General features: G+C 39.1%; 1 protein-coding gene across 1 annotated transcript in view; it reads left to right on the forward strand.

Moving 5' to 3' along the window:
- FGD3 (FYVE, RhoGEF and PH domain containing 3) overlaps positions 1-19,258 on the forward strand; it is a 109,380-nt gene that overhangs the window by 80,231 nt on the left and 9,891 nt on the right. The window contains exons 11-14 of the mRNA XM_044683462.1: positions 1,318-1,416; positions 5,047-5,109; positions 13,600-13,716; positions 17,728-17,829. Coding sequence (XP_044539397.1) covers positions 1,318-1,416; positions 5,047-5,109; positions 13,600-13,716; positions 17,728-17,829 — 381 coding nt within the window. The remainder of the gene's footprint in view (positions 1-1,317; positions 1,417-5,046; positions 5,110-13,599; positions 13,717-17,727; positions 17,830-19,258) is intronic.

Raw genomic sequence — 19,258 nt, forward strand, 5'->3', positions numbered from 1 at the left:
TTACATAGATTTTTTCAGATCGAGGGGACACTGAGGACACCTGTATATTGTCAATGGACTCCCACCAGACTTTTCTAAGTCTTACTTCAGACAGTAATTACCATCTTTAGCAAACTACACACCAGAAATGTATTCAAGAAACAGATTTTCATCTTTTCTTCCCATGCTCATTAGGTTGAGTTGCCAGCAGATCTATGTCTAAAAGGTAGTCATAGAATATCTTCTGGCAAGGACTTTAGAAATCATCTAGAAAATTTTACAAATAAGGAAACTGAGGCACAGAAGGGGAAGGTGTTGCCCAAGTTTACATGTCTAGCAAGTGATACATCTGAGACTTAATGCCAAGCTTCCTCATGCCAATCCAGTGTTCTTCCTACTACACCAGCTTCTCTTAGAAAGGGAGAGTTGGGGGCAAAGAAAAGAGAAAGACTGAGAGAGAAAACAAAATAACAGTATACACACAGTCCCTGCAGAGTAGAGAATCAATTGTCATTCCCTAAGCTAGATCCATTCAGTGCTGATGGCATCAATGTGATTATCTGATTTTGATTACTTAGAAATACAAGGAAAAATCATCTACTTCATTTCTTAGATGAAGGTTTCAGTGGTGGGAGAAAAGAAGAGTCTTCTATTGTATAGAAGCAGGCCAGAGAAGTAGTTAACTCTACATACTCCCTGCTTTCCCAGTCTAGAAGTATGACTTTAGATAGCAGTAGTCCAGTTATCCCCCTTCTCTAAGCAGTTCCCCAATATTGTCAACTGTTTCTGTATTTGAAAGGTGGAGTAAAAAGAATCTGAGTCCAAAAACTGGCTTATCATTCTGTCTCTGCTACTTCTTACCTGTTTGACATTTAGCTAGTCCTTTTATCTAACTGGGTTACTTGCTGCTGCCTTCAGAGACAGTATAAAACTATGGAAAGAAAGCCAGACGAGATTTAAGTCCTGGCTCTGCCACTTCCTAGCTATGTGAGCTTGATTAGATTCTGAGATCCTCTGGTCTGTCAGAAGGTAAGGAAGTGAGTTCACAAGCCACTGGCTCTAGCTTGGATTCTCCTTCAATAGAGCTCAGAATCCAGGAGGAGACAGAGAGAAGTAGTATACTCTCACCTTGGTCTGGAGCACCTCCTAACATAGAGTAGATGTCATGATTAAAATTGGAGCAAACATACCTTTTTGTCCTGAGGTGATAATATATGTCCTTCTCATTTTTAGGGTAATAGTGAGTCACACTTATATAGTGCTTAAAAGCTTGCAGCATGGAGTGCTGTCCTCAGGAACCAAAATTTGGCACATTTTAATTTTGTCTCCTTGTTTCAGGTCATTCTTGCTACGATTGAAAAGCACAAGCAGAAGAGTGAGACATTCAGAGCTTTCAACAGCTCTTTTGCCCAGGAGGAGGATGTCCCAGACTCACCTGTAAGTCTCTTGTTTCCCACAGCTAGTCCCAGTGATACTTGGCAGCATGGCAGAAACATTCTGTCCCCAAGATCACTTATTTGAGGCTAATCATTGATTTCTTATTTTTTACACTGTGCTTAATGATAATGATAACTCTTAATGATAATCTTGAAGAGTGTGATCTGTCACAAAATCCTGCACAAGTCTCTTAACAGTTCTGAGCTGAATTTCCTCCTCCATAAAATGAGAATGATAATATTTGTACTCCCTGCCTTAGAGTTTCTGTGAGAAATGTTGTTAAACTTATAAAGTGTTGTAAAAATGTGAGCTCCACTTTTTATGATCTACTCTACCCATAGAATCTATAGTTGGAGGGAAACTTAGAAGCCACCTAGTGCAACTCCTTGTCCAGTGAATGAAAACACTCCACAATATCCCCTTGCTCTTTTGCTTGAATGTCTTTAGTGAAGGGGAGCTCAACATTTATTGATAATTCTTATTCTTAGGAAGCTCTTTTTATATTTAGTCAAAACCTATCTCCCTGTAATTTTTACCCATTAACCTAAGTTTTCTCACCTTTGGAGCCAAGCAGATCTGATCCCTTTTCCTGTGACTCCTTTGTAGATTTTAAAGCTCCAAATGGCAGTGACTTAGACGTATCATCTCTTTCAGAAAAAGGGAAGTGATGGTTCTATTTTCCTCACCCTGGTAATACCATATCTGGAGCTTTGTGTCCAATCCTCAGCATCACATTTTAGAAGAGAACTTTTTAAACTTGAATGTATCAACCAGAAGAGGTTGACCGTGATGTTAAGGGGGTTCTAAACCAGGCCATATGTGGGTTGGTCGAAGGATGCTTAGACTGGAGAAGTGAAGACTTTAAGGCGGGACATGATCACTATTTTCAAATATTTGAAGATGGGAAAAGGATCAGATTTGTTAGGCTTGGTCTCAGATGGCAGAACTGAAAATGCTTACGCTAATTCAGGGTTACTGTAAGAAAACACTTGCTAACAACGAAATCTCCTGCAGAGTAGAATCAATTGCCATGAGGGCTGGGTGACCATTTGCCAGGGATGTTTCAAAAAAGAAACTAGTTCTCCAGTGCAGATTCGATGACTCCTAAGAGATGTTTAGTGCTCTCTCCCTGATGTTCCTTGTACTCTTTATGTCCATGTTTCATCCACTTAATAGAATGTAAACCCTTTGAACTCACAGATGATTTCCTTTTTTGTTTTTTGTATCTCTAGTACCTAGCACAGTACATTACATCTAGCAAATGATTAATAAACTTGCTATGAATTGAATAGAGACCAGCTAACCTAACCTGCCTCATTTCAGGAATAAGGAGGAAATTAAGGCCCTTGGGGTAAAATGACTTGACTTAAACACAGTCTCTCAGGTCTCTTGATTCCAAGTTCAGCTCTGCCACGTACTACACTGTTTCTCATGTGTCTTTTGAGGACTTGAAGACAAGGCTCATATTTCTGCTCCATGTTTTGGAGTACCTTCCCCATGCTGTTTACCCTCCTCTAGATTCCTTCTGGTCTGTCAGTATCTCTCATCAGCCGGGTCAGCCAGAAATGAACACCACTCTCCAGCTGGGCCTTTGTTTTTTTATTCTTCTATAAATTGGGTCCAGTACTCAGGGATTCACTTTATGCTTACAGCCTCCACACTTCCTAGGCCATTGACTAGTTATACCAGAGGAAGGAATGAAATTACTGATACATGATGTGGTTATGGTCTGTTGTAAAGTGGGAAGAGGCCAGTGAAGCCACTAGAGTCTCTTTTTGCCTTCCCCCCCAAGAAAAACTCATTGAGGAAGGATAGTCTGCTCAGGTGTTTAACATTAATAACTCGCCAGTGGTAGTAAATAAATTACCTAATGCCAACAGAAGTGGAATATTAACGAAACCCCAGGATCTGACTGGAGAAGTATAATAATAAACCTACTGCTTGCTTTAGAGCTTATAGAAATTCTCATTTCTAGAACTGGGTTTTTAGTGGCTAGGCTTAATAAGACATTCTGTAAATAAATGAGATCTTACTGTTTTCATTTTTCCTAAAGTTTGATTTGCTTTTCTGATCATGCTTAGTATATGTTTCTATTTCAGGCTAGCAGCTTTTTGAAAACTAAGAGTGGAGAGTGGACCAATGTCTTATCTTCATTTTGAATGTAGGGTTTTCCACTCTCCCCACGCATATTTTTGGGATGAGCCATGTAAATTTCAGAGTCAACTAATGACAAAGCAAATAATCGGGATTAAGGGTGTGCTCTCAATAACAATGGCTCATTTCTGTAATGCTTTATAGTTTATGTAGTATTTTCCTCACAACAACCCTGCGAGGTGGACATCCCCATTTTAAGGTGAAGAGACTAAGTATGAGAGAGAGCTTGAATTCCTAGGATTGTAGCTCTAAATCATGATCTAGAAGGGATATGAGAAGTCATCTAGACCAATCCCCTCATTTTGCAGATGAGAAAACCGAGAGCTAGGGGAATTAAATGATTTACCCAAGATCCCACGGATATTTTTAGAGGCAGTATTTTTATACTGATCCTTTAACTCCAGGGCCAGTACTCTTTCTGCCATATTGTGCTGTCTCTCATTATACTTCTCCAGCTCATCCCCCAGGAATCCCAACTGATTCAAAGTGTATGTGTTTGGAGGTAGAGTGGAGTTGGTGGGGAAAGAGACTTCCAATCACCTTTATGGTCTGACCAAAGATTAGGTCAAAGGACATGTTAAAACTAGTGGAAATGTGTGTTGGCTATGGAGGAGGGGAGGTGAAGGGGGGATGAAGGGGAAAGTGAGAACATGAATCATGTAACCATGGAAATTTTTTCTAAAACATAAAAAGATTTAAAAAAGATTAGGTCCAAGGGAAACATAATAGAGAAATGAGAGTATATTTTTCCTTATATTGAGGTGAAATTGTACTTCCACTCTCGTTGCACCTAGTTCTTCCATCTGGGACCAACCATAAAACAATCTGGTTTCTTCTCCAGATCAGCTTTTCAGATATGTGAAGGCAGAGATGACTTTTGTGAGTCTTCAGTTTCTTGTGATCTTTCTTCCTTCTTCGGAAGACCTATTTCTGTCATTCTTCTCTTTAGAACTCTTTGAAAGTTCCTTTGCCTAGCATTCAATGTCCTTACAATCTGGCATCATCTTGCCTTTTTGGTTTCATCTTCTAGTATGTCTCTTTATACACACTGTATTTCAGCTGAACTGATCCACTCTTTATCCCCTGAAGACTTTCTGTGTCCTACAGCCTCTTTGGCTTTGTTCATGATGATCTTTAGGCTTGGAAATGCCCTCCCTCTCCCCCTTTACTTGATGATTTCCTTCCTAACTATTCTTTAAAACAAAATTCAGATTCTTTCTCCTCTACCAAGCCTTCCTTGATCCCAGACCTCTCTCATCCACTTATCATGGAATATTGTTTATGATGTTATTTCAATCTCATTCCCCCACAAAAATTCCTGAGATCAGGTTCTGGGTCTCAGCTGAACTTTTTAGCTCTCCTAATTCCTATGTGCTTTACACATAGAAGTATCAATAAATGTTTGGTGACTAAATGGATAAATAACTGTGACATTTGTGACCAGATCATCTCCATACTTGTGTTTCCTCTTTTCAGATGGCCAGCACAAGCTCCGTGGAGTCCATGGCAGGGACAGATGGCTGTGGTGGATTTGGAGGAGTAAGTGTCAGAAAATTAATGGATTCCATAAGGAAAACAATTGTTTAGATATGCATATTACCTTAAATTATTGACATGTCACACTAATGTTAAGATCGTTTTCACAAAAAAGACATTTAGAAAGTAATGTTTGAATCAAAGGTCTAATTAATTTTCTAGAAGGTGATAGAGAAGAAAATAGTTAGTAACCGTGGTTGTCTTTGGCTTGCTTACATGTGTCTGCTGTGACTTAAGAGACTGGCAGAATAGTCAAGTTGCAGATTTTCTAGTAGAACAAAAGACTGACTTGTCATGTAGATAGGAATTGGAATAGATGACCGCTGGAGTCTCGTCCATTTCTACATTTTGGAACAGAATTCATGGTATACTGTTCAAATAATTTCTCCCCCAGTTCAGATGGCTCCCTTACCCCTGAGAAAGCAGAGAGAATTTCACCCTAGGACACTGGAGAACAATTCCTTCCACTGGCCCCCAAAGACATCTGCTTGCCTTTAGCTGAGAAGTTCCACAGAGGAAAGGAACAAAAGGCTGATAGTATCAAGAAGAGTCTGAGGTACCTTTGAGACCAAGGGAAGATCACCCAGGCTGTATTAGCCAGCCACTTCCCAAAGGACTTTTGTTGACTAAACTTTGTCCTGGCCTCAGAACTGTGTCACAGCGCTCCTTCCGCTTATCTGGTCGTGGGCTACCTGATAAACCATTTTTCTTTTAGTGCTTTACACCCAACCACTCACCTGCAGCAGCCTTAGCAGCCTATTCACTAGTTAGCAATTGAGGAAGTCGATCTGACTCCAGGGAGTTCTGTGCCATTGAGGAAAAAGTAAGCAGCAGTGGTGGATTACCCAGACATGGTGCCTGCTCTTCAGCTGCTAGACCAGAAAAGAACAACTGACAGTGGGAACAGGTTCTTCATCCGCAGCCTATGCTTTCTCTAGGCTCTTTTTAATCACTGCTGATATTTTTTGGAAGTTGCTTCTTCTCAGATGATGGCTGTTCTCTAGCAGCTGACCTGGGGAGGGACTGATAGTGTCACAGCTCTTTGAGTATTCAAATGGGGGGGCACTCCTGTGGAAGAGAAATTAGACTTAATCTGTTTTGGCCCAGAGGGCAGACCTAGAAGTTCTCTAAAAATGGAAGTAGCTTCTTTTTCACTAGAAATCTTAAGTCAGGCTAGATGTGTTAAGATTAAAAATGATAAAGACTGATATAATAAGAGAAATTAGTAGTTTAATTAAAGCCATGGTCATGTTGGTAAAATATATATGACCGTGCCTGACTAACTTTTAAATTTACCGCCGGAGCCCATCTTGTCCCTCTCGTAAGCCAGCCAGCCACTCAGCAAAACCAAGAGACCTCCTCTAAGCCCTCCTCTGAATTTAAGCTGCCCCCTGCATGGGAACCTTTGACGTCCCCATGCCCAAAGACCGGAAACCCATTGGAATCATGGGTAATGTAGTCTCAAAGCCCCCACGTGTCCATAGGGAGTCTGTTAGACACTTCCAAATAGCACTTCCCTGAATTCAAAACAAACAGATGACCCCTTGTTGGGTATACTACAGAGAGATCTTTGTGGGACTAATAATGTAGGAGAAGCATTAAATTTAAAGTGAGAAGACTCAGGCTTAAATCCTACCTTTGCTACTTACTACTCTGTGGCCTTGAGCAAATCACTTAATGCCCTGGACTTTCTTTAGTAGCTTGCTCTGTAAAATGAGAGAGTTGGACTTGATCTCTAAGGTCCCTTCCAACTCTGCAGTCTTTGATTTATTGCTGGAAATGGAGATACATTATCCTTTAATTTCTTTTTTTTTTTTTTTAACCCTTACCTTCTGTCTTGGTAGCTCCAAGGCAGAAGAAAAGAGTGGTAAGGGTAGGCAATGGAGGTCAAGTGACTTGCCCAGGGTCACACAGCTGGGAAGTGTCTGAGGCCAGATTTGATTTGAACCTAGGACCTTCCCTCTCTACGCCTGCCTCTCAATCCACGGAGCTACCTAGCTGCCCCCACTTGACTTTAATTCTTGACAAAATTCTAGTATGTATTATTAAAGAGATCGCGAATGCTTCAAAAGGAGAGCAGGGGTCATTGAAGGCCCTTATGGCTCCACAGGCTCCACAGGGAATACATCATATTGGTCTCATGGGTCGTTTTGGTTTTTTTGTTTTTTGCATGGTTACTTTAACTTAATTTGCAGGTACTGCAAAAGTAGTGTCATATGTATTTGGCCATATATTTGGATTTTGGCCAATCATTTGATAGTTTTTCATAATACCCTTGTGAATTTAAAAACCACGCTGGTGAATAGGATAAAGGAATGTGGACCGAGAGATGATACAAGTGGTTTGGGGACTGTTTGAAACATGAAATTCAACTCTTTAGTAGACCAATGTCAGCTTGGAAGGAAGACCACTGAGCCCCTTCTTCGGCCATGCAAGTTCTTAAGCATGAATATTTTCTCTTCCAAAGAAGGTTATTGCACTTTTAAAAGAGTGAGTATAGAAGAAAGTCTGTGCTCTTCATTTAGAGTCTCCCCCCGCCCCCCCCCCCAAAAAAAAAAAAAGCTTAGCCCTTCCCTCAAATTGGAGAGGGGAGAGAGGGAGGAAGCTTGCACATTGTCCCTGTGGGAGGTATTTGCAGACCCTCCATAGAGAAGTGGGGAAAGGTGGCAGAGGAGGGTGCGTGGGAGCCTTCCTTCTCCTATCCCTTTGTATTGTTTCCTTTCTCTCATGTGTTATTCTAGAGGCAGAACAATAAGATAACGGTGAGAAGTGGAGCCCGCTGTTTCTGCCTGCAGTGGTGGAACAGTGCCACTTGGTGGCGGTAGTGGTTCTCATTTGAATTTTCTGGTTCACTCCATGAACAGTCGCTATGTCTAGGGACTTCGTCCATGAACATTTTCCAAAGAGAAAGTTAAATACCCAGCAGGGAGGCAAAACATTATTAGGCAACAAAATATGTGAATGTGTTTGTGTGTGTACACCTGTGCTCATGTGTTTATGTATATCATATGGTGTGTGTATATATGCAGAGGCATAATTGTTGACTAATAATTTTTTATTTCCCTGCCGAGGATTTAACTTTCTCCTCAGAAAATGTTAATATAAAATTTATTAATGGGATCTCCTATATATTCACTGTTAATCAAGAAAACTAGGAATCAAGAAAACTAGGTTGTTGTAAAGATAAAATGAACTAATATTTGAAAAGTGCTGTGCAAACCTTCAAGTGGTAGTAATGTAGTAGTAGCAGTAGCAGTAGTAGTAGTCACTGAATAAATGTTCATTGATCCATTGTTGCATAATACAGCTCTCTCTTTGTTCTCCTTCTACTTCTCTGATCATTCCTCCTGATGCTTCCTTTACTAGATTTCCACCCTCAAAATGTGAGTGTTCCCCAAGATTCCGCCACCTGCCTTTTTAGTCCCTCTCATCCCTCCATACTTCCTTGATGATCTTAGTCAATTCTCAAGGTTCAGTTATTACATCTATCCAAATGACTTTCAAATCTACCTATTCAACCTTAACATATTTCCTGAGCTCTAGTCATTCATCACTACTTGCCTGCTCAACATCTCTTTCTGGATTTCCTATTATTCTCAAAGTTAAAAAGTCTAAAATAAAGCCATCTTCTCCTCCTTCAAATTTTCTTGTTTCTGTTGAGGATGCCACCATCTAGTTATCTAGGTGTCCATTATTAGAATTATCCTTGGCATTCTTCTCTCCATCACTCCTCACTACCCCCAATATCCAATCAATTGCAAAGTCCTTTGGAGGTAGAATAAACAATATCTCTCATTTCACCCCTTCTTGATACTTCTATGTCCATTAGTCAAGGATTTCATCATTTATCAGTATCACATAAATTAGTCTGTACAGTAGTCTCTGGATTGAATTTCCTGCTTTTCTTATTTCTACTTTGAAATCTAGCCTTGTGAAGGCTATGTGGCAAAATAATCTTCTTAAGACACAAATATCATTATGTCCTTTTCCTGTTTATAAATCTTCAATTGGTCCCCTTTGCCACTAGATTAAAATATAAGCTCTTTTTCCCTGATATTTAGAGCCCTCCCTAATCTGGCTCTGACCTGCCTTTCTGGGCTTGTTGCATATCAGCACCACTTCATACACCCTTAAGTTTTGGCCAATTATCTGTTCTTGCATTCTTTTGCTCATCTCCATGCCTTTGTATAACTGTCCCACAGCTTCAAATATACTTCATGCTCACCTCCACCTTCTAGACTACGTGGCTTCCTTCAAAGCTAAGTGAAAATTTCATTTTCTACTTCCTAGAAGCCCTTCCTGATTCTCACCTCTCCCTTTCTCCCCATCATTATTTATCTACTATATCCTCTTAGTAAAATGTCAAATCCTTGAGGGCAGGAAGTATTTTGTTTTTGTGTTGGAAGTATTTTGCCTTTTTTTTCTCTGGGCTAAGTATCATTCCTGATTGAATTGAAAAGATGTACTTCTGATTTTTACCTTCTGTTTGACTGTGGGCAAGACTCTTCACCTTCAGTTTCCTCCTCTTTAAAATGAGGATAATAATACTTACACTTGGCACAGTGCTGGCCTGTGTTATTATTGTTGTTCATTCATCTCTGACTCTTCATGACCCCATGGACCATACAGACTGTAGGGTTTTCTTGGCAAAGATAGTGGAATAGGTTGTCATTTCTTTCTCTGGATGATTAAAGCAAATAGGTCACACAGCTACTAAGTATTTGAGGTCAGATTTGAACTTAGGTCTTCTTGACTCTAGACCCAGCACTTTATTCACTGAGCTACTTAGCTATCTCCTAGTGCCTACCACATAGTAGGCACTATATAAATATTTATTTTCTCCCCTCCCTCTCTATGAGGAGGGTGAGTAGCATTTTTCCTCATTATTCTTTGGAGTCCTGGTTGGTCATTATGCTAATAAAGGTATAGCACAATAATATTCCATATTATAAATCATCACATTCATGCATTCTTCACTTTATGGATATCCCCTCAGATTCCCATTCTTTGCCCATTCAAAAAGCTATAAATATTTTTATATGTCCTTAAAATTTGTTTAGAATTAATACTTCTTTTTTTTTTAAACCCTTGTACTTCAGTGTATTGTCTCATAGGTGGAAGAGTGGTAAGGGTGGGCAATGGGGGTCAAGTGACTTGCCCAGGGTCACACAGCTGGGAAGTGGCTGAGGCCGGGTTTGAACCTAGGACCTCCTGTCTCTAGGCCTGACTCTCACTCCACTGAGCTACCCAGCTGCCCAGAATTAATACTTCTTAATCTGCCTTCCTAATTTCCCTTTCCCTCCTATTTCTCTGTTGAGTGAAATATGTTTCTGTGCTTAACTATGTGATATGTGTATTCTTCCTTCTTTTCACCAGTTCAGATGAGAATGATATTTGTAATGTAGGAACCTGGGGGTTCGGATTTATTACAGTTTGGCTAGCACAGTTAGGTCAACTACCTACAGAAATACTCAAAATGGGATTTGCTAGGGTGCTGTTCATTATCTCTAGTTTCTCTGTGCTTCTCTGGTCTGTCATGCAGGGAGCACTAGACTTTTGGTTCCACAAGGTGCCAAATGCATGCTCCTTCTCCCCTCACCCCTTCCCTTCTCCTTATTTGTATAGATGTCACTTAGTCACCCTGATTATATGAGATAATTTTCCCTAGCCTTCTTCCCCACCTCACCCCTCCACAGTATATTATACCTCTAACCCCTCTCCATCCTTTTCTTAAGATTATTGAGACCTGTATAACAGAACCATTCCCAAACCATATCTAATTAGGTTCCCTCTATGGACCTTGATGATGGTGAGATTCAGAGGGAATATATGTATCATCTCCTCATTTGAAGATAAGCTGTTTATCCTTGCTAAGTCTTTTATCTTTGTTCCTTTGTGGTAACTTTATGTTACTCTTCACTTCTGTGTTTGAACTTAGTTTCTTTGCTGCTCTGGTCTTTTCATTAGCATTGCTTGAAAGTCCTCTATTTCCTTAAAGGTTCATTTATTTCCTCTTTTCTCTATGATTTCAAGAAATCTGGGCAGTTTTCTTTTAAATATATATGCAATATATATTTAATATGATGTCTAGGTTCTTTCTTTGGTCATTATATTCAAACAGTCCAGCGATCTTTATATTTTCTTTCCTCTATCTGTTTTCTAGGTCAGTTGTTTTTGCTATGAGATACCTTACATTTTATTATATTTTTTCAGTCTTTTGACTTTGTTTCATTATTTCTTGTTGCCTCATAGAGTCATTGGCTCCTTTTTAATCCATTCTAAAATCCATTTTTTGCCTTGAACAACAACATTGATAATAAATAGTTTTAAACTCTTTTTAAACCTCTGGCTTCATCTCTTCTAGAAATTTTATTTGAATTTGTGCCCAAGTTGTGAGGCATTCCTTATAGATGTTTTGAGGTTATTTTCTTTTGTTTGTGTCTTGAATGGCCTTTCCATCATAATAGCTCGTTATGGTGAGATTATTTCTTTTTTCATTTTTAGCCTGCTTCTTGACTTCAGATTTGATGTTAAGTCTGGGCTCTACTGAACTTCAGTAGAGAAAGTCTGGACTGGTCCTATTGCAATTTTCTTAGAGTATTATTTCAGGATCTCAGGGACAAGCTAGGGACCTGCAAGCTTTCACTGCTTTTAGAGTGATCTGATACTGGCCAAAATTCATTTGCTACTCCACCCCACCCCACCATGTCTCCATCCAAGCTTTGCCTAGTTCCTGACCTGCTGTACCCTGCTATAACCTGCTCCTATCAGCCATTTGTAGTAATGTATAGCAAGGGCTGCTTTGGTTTTTTATCTTTGTATTTCCAGCCCCCAGTATAGTGTACAATAGGTGCTTAATAAATGTTTGTTGAATTAAATTAGATGTTGCGTCTCCTGATTGAATGTAAGCCCTTTAAGGGAAAGAGCTCTTTCATTTTTGGCTTTGTTTCACTAGTGCCTTGCACAGTGCCTTACACATAGTGGGTCCTTAATAAATATCTATCAAATTAACTTTATATTTAAAAATGAAATTTCATTTTATTGGTCTGAGCCCATCTTTCTAATTTGACTCAGCAAATACTTATTAAGCATCTGTTCCATGCTTAACATTGGGTACTGTGATGAAATAAGATGATGAAATAAAGGTGAAATAAGACATTGTTCTTGCTGTCAGGGAGCTTATACTCTACTGGAGGAACCATATATCAAATTAAAACATCAAGTACAGAGCAAACTGACAAGGTATTTACTTTTAAATAAGAGAGAAATCTCTTCCAGCTAAGGGAATCCTAGAAGACTTCAAAGTGTTCTCTGAGTTGGGCCTTGAAAGGTGGGAAAGATTTTAACAGATGGAGATGAGGGATAGGCAGGAGAGAGAAGTTCATTTCCAGGAACTGGAGCTTTTATTTTGGTAGCAGAGTATTTTAGGAAGTTTGAAAACTCATTGGATGATTGAAGTGTCAATAATGATACATTCAATGTCTAACCCAGATTGAATTGCTTGTCAGCTCCAGGAGTAGGGAGGGAAGAAGGGAGGGAGAAGCTACGGATCATATGACTTTGGAAAACTTATGTGGAAATTTATTATTAAAATGAAAATTTAATAAATAAAAAAATAGAAAAAATAATGACATATTCAAGGCACTGGAAAATGTTTACTTTTTTATGATGTTTCAAGGCCTTTTAAGCAGCGCTGAAAATACCACATGTTCACATATTAGCCTCTGTGCGTATGTCTGTTGGGATGTCTGTATTTATTTACTTGTGTCCCTTTTTATGTTTTTATGAAAGAGAGTGAAATTGCCCTTGTGATTTCTCTTTGCTGAGTAGTTAGTTTTTCCCTCTTCTGTGTGTGTGTGTATGTACATATATGTATGTGCACACACATACAGATCCATGGGAACATTCTGTCATCTTCAGATTGAAAACACGAGGGATCTCTTAAATAGCAGAAACAAGGCTGAAGAAAAGGGTTGAGGAAAAATCATAGCCCTCTCCCCTTTCCCTTATAGGTATGTGCAGTTAATATCCAATTCTAATAAAGATTCAGAGGAACTTCATAGGATTCTTCCTCCTCTCTGAACCGTTGCCTTTGCTGTTTGTGAGCTTCATGTGGGTTTAGTGGCCATACATGTCTAATCCTTAGAACTTTTTTTATACCCATTGGTTAAAACCACCAGCTTTCTTCTTCCTCCTTTTGATGTTGCTTCCCCAAGTCAGTGCTTATCCCTGCATTTGCCTGTGTGTGCGTGTGTTTGTGTGTGTACGTTCATGCACATGTATACACTTCAGCAGCACCAGGGCCTAATGAACAGATGGCCTGGCATCACCAGGGTCTCTGTTCAGTCCCGGGCCCCTGTTTTTCAAAAGTGCTCAATCTTGAGGATCCAAAGCAAGCAGGAGAAAAATGCTGCCACAGTAATCGAATTCCAGAATAAGACATATTGGAAGGTACTTGACTCATCCTCACAGAGTTATTTGTCTCCATTTCAGCTTGACTCCAGAAAATCTAAAAATAGAAGAGACAAAGAGAAGCAAACTTGCAAAAGCTGCAGCGAAACCTTTAATTCGATTACAAAAAGGAGGCACCACTGCAAACAGTGCGGGGCTGTAAGTACTTTCAACTTTAAGTTATATTTTGTCTCTTTTCAGCTTTGTCTGTGACTCACTTGTATCTCTAATTGTCTCTAAATCTATGTCTACAGCTGCCATTTATGTAGCTCTATCCCTAGGTTTGGGTCTGGTTTTAAAGAGTTAGTGTTTATACCTCATCTCTGAAGTCACTGTAGTTGAAAAATAATAAATATAACGTTAATAGCTATTATTTTATATAGTGCTTTAAGATTTGCAAAATGCTCTTACAAACATCAGTTCATGTTATCATCCAACAACCCTGTGAGGTAAATGCTCTTCTTGTCACTGTTTTAAAGTTGAGGAAACAGAGGCAGACAGACATAAAGTGACTTGCCCAGGGTCACACAGTTAGAAGTATCTGAGGCCAAATTTAAACTTGGGCCTTCCTGACTTCAAGTTCAGTGCTTTGTCCCCTAAGCCACCTAACTGCCTTCTCATGAAAAATGTACCACTCTGTAGTCAACAGTGGTAATGACTTTAGGCCAGTCCTCAGGTGACAGACCTGCCTCCCATCACCAGGGCTTTGCTAAAGCTTTTCCAGCTTGGTAGGCTCTGCCCAAGTTTTTAGTGATCCAGAGTCACCTCTGTGCCACAACAAAAAGCAAAAAACAGAAGAGGGCTTTATTAAACAAAAGATAAAGATATCATATGTATACGTGAATGCATATACATGATAGTTCTAGGTGTGTTTGTATATGTACATGTGTGTGTTATCTTATGTTGTATTGAAAAGCAAGCTGATGTAGTGATTAGAGAGCTAGTCTCAGAATTAGTAAGACCTGAGTTCAAGTTTTATCTTGAGCACATACTAATTTGGTGACCCTGAGCGAGTCACTTAACATCTCAGTGCCCAGGAACCTCCAAAGGGCATAAACAAAGGTCTGTATGGGCTGGTAAACATGTGACTGTAAGGTTTTCATTTTCTCCTAAACTTTTACCTTCTCTTTCAGGACTTGGGGTATAAAAACCCCAGACTGAGGGAAAAGTGCATAAGTAGGAACCAGACTATGAATGGTGTTTGCCTTCATTATTTTTCTGCCATTTCAGCTTTCTTGCATTAAAAAAAAAGGGATCATTAGAATGAGAAAGAACCAGTGGCGAGGCTAAACTTGAGGTTTAGGAAAGAGGGACAACTATGTGGGATATGAAGGAATACAGTTCGGTTTGGGGCCAGACTCAGGGAATATGTCCTTTTCTCTCTCACTGTCTAATCAAGATACACTCAACCTCGGGGGCAGAGTTCCAGTCAGGACAGCGAGGCTGAGAGGCAAACTAGGCACAGGACAGAGAAAAGAGGGCTGAACATGGAGGTCTATTCCTGACCAGCTTTGTGACTAGCATTTATGAGCTCTGAGTCTGTCTCTTAACTTCTGAAAGAATAGTAATGGTATGGAGGGTACCTTCCTCATTGGGTTGTTGTGAGGATAATGTGAGTCGATATTTGTGAAGGACTTTATAAACTTTAAAGTGCTATGGAAATATGAGTTATTATTGTTTTTACAGGAGAGAGAGAGAGAGAGAGAGAGAGAGAGAGAGAGAGAGAGAGAGAGAGAAAGAGAGAGAGAGAGAGAGAGAGAGAAACAAATCTTTTGAGATCTAGAAAGAAAACTCTACTGGGACATAGGATAGATTGAATCTGGAGCAGTGGAATCTTAAGAAAAGTTCTCTGCCGGGTACACTCATTTCTTCCATTTCATCCGAATGGCCCAAATAAATAAAGGCTAGAGACTGGGCACAGGCCCAGATTTCTGCTTTTCCTAATGCACAAGCTATCGTCCAGATATAGATGAGGTTTTATTACTTTACATTGGACATTTCTGAATCTTTATTAGTTTCGCATCATCAAAATCTTTTTATTCCCAAGGGCAGACTGTCACATCATTGTTTAATGTTAAAATGAAAAATTGTCCCCACAGAATAGATGTTGTAGAGAAAACATGTTGAGAATTAAGTTATTAACAATTTAAAATTCAACAAAGGTTTTCCCATTTTGAAGATTGGCAAACAAATCAAATCAGTGAATTAGCCCCAAGCACAGATAAGGCTTTTCCTTCAGATGAGTTCCCCGAGGCTCTTTTTTTAGGATGAAACCACATTTCCTGATTTCATTTCATTACTATCACCAGAAAACAAGAAATCTTCCCTTAGCAAATACTGATGGTCCTTGCTTCTGGGCCTGAAATGTATGACCTTAAGTTTTAGGAGCAGAATCCCAATGTTGAGTCTGACTGCATGTTTATCTGGATGTACCCAGGGGAAACTGGTGATGAAGCCACTGTATAGAAGTTTTTCCAACCACTTGGCATATTCTAGAAACTTATTTCTAACCTTTAATTTGTGTGATAACTGCTAAACAATGTCTCAAGACACACTTTGAGTTTCATTCTCTAACTCCAGAGGGCTGAGGCTAAAGGGAGAAGATTATTTTCTTCCTCATATAGATGGAAAAGTTCTCCTTCTATTTAGAAAATATTGCTTTAAAAGTCCACAAGTGTAGATATCTAATAGTAATAAAAAGCATGTAAAGTGTTATCACTTAAACATTTATAAAGCACTTTGTATATACTGTCTTATTGAGGTTCATGACAATCCTATGAGAAAACCACTTAAGGTATTTTTATTATCCCCATTGCACAGATGAGAAATCTGAGGCTTAGAGAAACTTTTTCAAACTCACATAGATGGCCTGTGAGTGAAGCAGAATTTGAATTTAGGTCTAAGTCTAGCAGTCAGTCTAGCCTCTGTATGCTGCTGCTATGCTACAAGCTGGCATCTACTACCCATCTTTTTCTTTTTCTGCTTAGTCTGTTCTTTTGTATAGTCAAAAATCAGAAAAGCAAAAGGGATTGTGGCTTTATTTATATCTAGGGATTGGAACTGGACCTGTGGTTTTGTGGATGTAGGAAACTCCTCTCTGCAACAGTCTTAGATCAAAGGTTCTTAATTTGGAGCCCATAAATAGATTCCACAGACTTGTGAATTCAGATGGAGAAAAGAGATACATCTTCATTTTCACTGACCTCTAACTGTATTTAGCTTATTCTTCAGTTGTAAATGTAAGCCACAAACATTATTCTAAGGAGTCCATGATTACTCCAGATGACCAAAGGAATCCATGACACAAAAATCATTAAGAGCCTTTGCCTCAGAGAGATGCTTATAATACTGAGAAGTTAAGCAGAATTTCCCAGGCACAGTCACTCTGTATCAGAAACAGAATCTGAACCCAAGTCTTTTAGATTTTGAGGCCAGCTCTTTCCGAAAACTGAAAACAATCTTATCTGAAATTGGATAAAAGTGCAATAAGTTGCATTATATCAAGGAATAGAATAGCACAGTTTGGTTTTGTTTTTTAAAAAGGACCTATATAAAGAGTGCAAATAAATATAGAAAGTTATAAGAGTAATGTGAAGCAAAAAACCCCACAAAACTAGAATGATCTTTATAATAATACTGAGTGCATTAAAGCAAAAAAGCCTCACTAGGAGTAGAGAAGGGGAAAATGATTAGAAATGGGCACAAAATGGATAAGTTGTTGTTTTTTCAGGGTTTTTTATTTGATCAAAATATAAATAATTGGGTTTATGGTTTATTTGGAATTTTATGTATGTATTTAATTTTATTTACTTCTTAAATGTATTATTAGAAAAAAGAGAGAAAATAATGACAAGCTGTCAGCCCCAATGAAAGGAGCATGAATCTGAAGGCAAATTAATTTATATACCATGATTAAAATGAGTTACTCCTAAGAAAGCTTAACAAAAGTAAGAGCTTTTGACACCAAAATGCTATAAAGCCCCAAGGCAGATGCATTGGATCTTTTTATAAGCATATCCTAGATAGCATTACTCCCAACCAGTGTCATTTTGTAATAGGGTCATTGTTATAAAACTCTACCGCAGTATCTAAACCCCTAACGTAATGATACTAGGTCAGTCCCCTAAGACTGTTATGGATAAGGAATAACATGTTATTGCTTTGATGCAGGTGATTTGTGGGAAGTGCTCAGAATTTAAGGCAGACAATAGCCGGCAGAGTCGTGTTTGCAAAGAGTGTTTCCTAATGCAAACTACAGTTCTGAATAGTCCTGTCCCTGAGGCTAGTGGTGAACAAAGGAAGAAGCTAGAGGTGAGTATCATGAATTTTTGAGCAGTTGCTGTCCTGGCTGGTTGTTTATTTGGGAACATTTCACAGTCCTGGATTCTCTTCCGCTTCTTTCTGAATAGATAGGCTTTCCTTTGGGGATCTCATAAACTCCCATGGGTTCAGTTTCCTATGCAGAGGAATACCAGATCTATACATCCAGACCAAATCTGTCTCCTGAACTCCATCCCACATTTTCACTTAACTGCTGGACATTGCATTTCAAACTAAAAATGTCCCAAACAGGATTCATTTTATTCCCTCTAAAATCTATCCCTTCTATTTCTGTTGAGGCCACCACTGTCCTTCAGGTCACTCCAGTTTATAACCTTAAAGTCATTCTTGACTTATTTCTCTCTCTAGTCCCCTCAGCCAGTCAGTTACCAAGTCTTACTTGTTCTTCCTCCACAGAATCTCTCATGTCCATTCTCTTCTCGACTCACATAGCCTCTCACTTAGTTCAAGCCTTGATCACTTCTAACCTAGACTGTTTGCAATAGTTTCCAAATTGGTCGCCTGCTTTCAGTCTCTCCCCTCTTCAATCTACCCTCCACATGTCGGATAAAATGCTTATTCATAAAACATAAGTCCTACCACATCATTTTCTTACTCAGATATCTTAAGTGTCTTCCTCTTGCTTCTAGGATAAAAATACAAACTTCCCAGGCTATCACCTATCTGTCAGGTTTATTTTATATCATTTTCCTTCACATATTCTCTCTTCCAGTCAAAGTGGCTTATTGGCTGATGTTTGTATAGAGCAGCTTGGCTCTGCCTCCATGCATTAGTACAAGTGGTCCTTCTTGTATCTTACTCCTCACTTCCACTTTGTAGTCTTCCTGGCTTCCTTCAAAACACAGTTCGGATACTACCTCCTAGCTAGGCCTTTCTCATTTGTTAGTACTTCATTCCTCTTAAAATTACTTTTATTGCCTTGTATTTACTTTTCTGTATTTATCCTATATCTCTCCAGTAGAGTTTAAGCTCCTTGAGTCAGTGTCTTTTCTATTTTGTATTTAGTCCCTGGCACAGCACTCTACCTATAAGCATGTATTAGACGTTAATGAATTAAATTCTTGGCCTGGAGACCTTGCCCTATAGCTTCAGCTGTTAACTCCTTCTAGAATTTGATACTGGTCCTGTTATGGTGCCAGTTTGTCAGTCACCAGATTCTAGGAGTTGCTCTTTCATTTTCCTTGTCTTTCTTTCTGTCCTTTATATTACCTGCAGCATGAAGAAGAGCTCTGGATTCAGACTGGGTTTTGTTTTTGTTTTTTAATATGTGAACCCAAGTTCAATCCTGATTGTACCACTTGCCACCTTTGTAAGATTCACTTAAACTCTCTGGGCCTCAGTTTCCTCCTCTGTACAATGA

This window comes from Gracilinanus agilis, chromosome 1 (genome assembly GCF_016433145.1).
Source record: "Gracilinanus agilis isolate LMUSP501 chromosome 1, AgileGrace, whole genome shotgun sequence".
In the NCBI taxonomy this organism is placed as follows: domain Eukaryota; kingdom Metazoa; phylum Chordata; class Mammalia; order Didelphimorphia; family Didelphidae; genus Gracilinanus; species Gracilinanus agilis.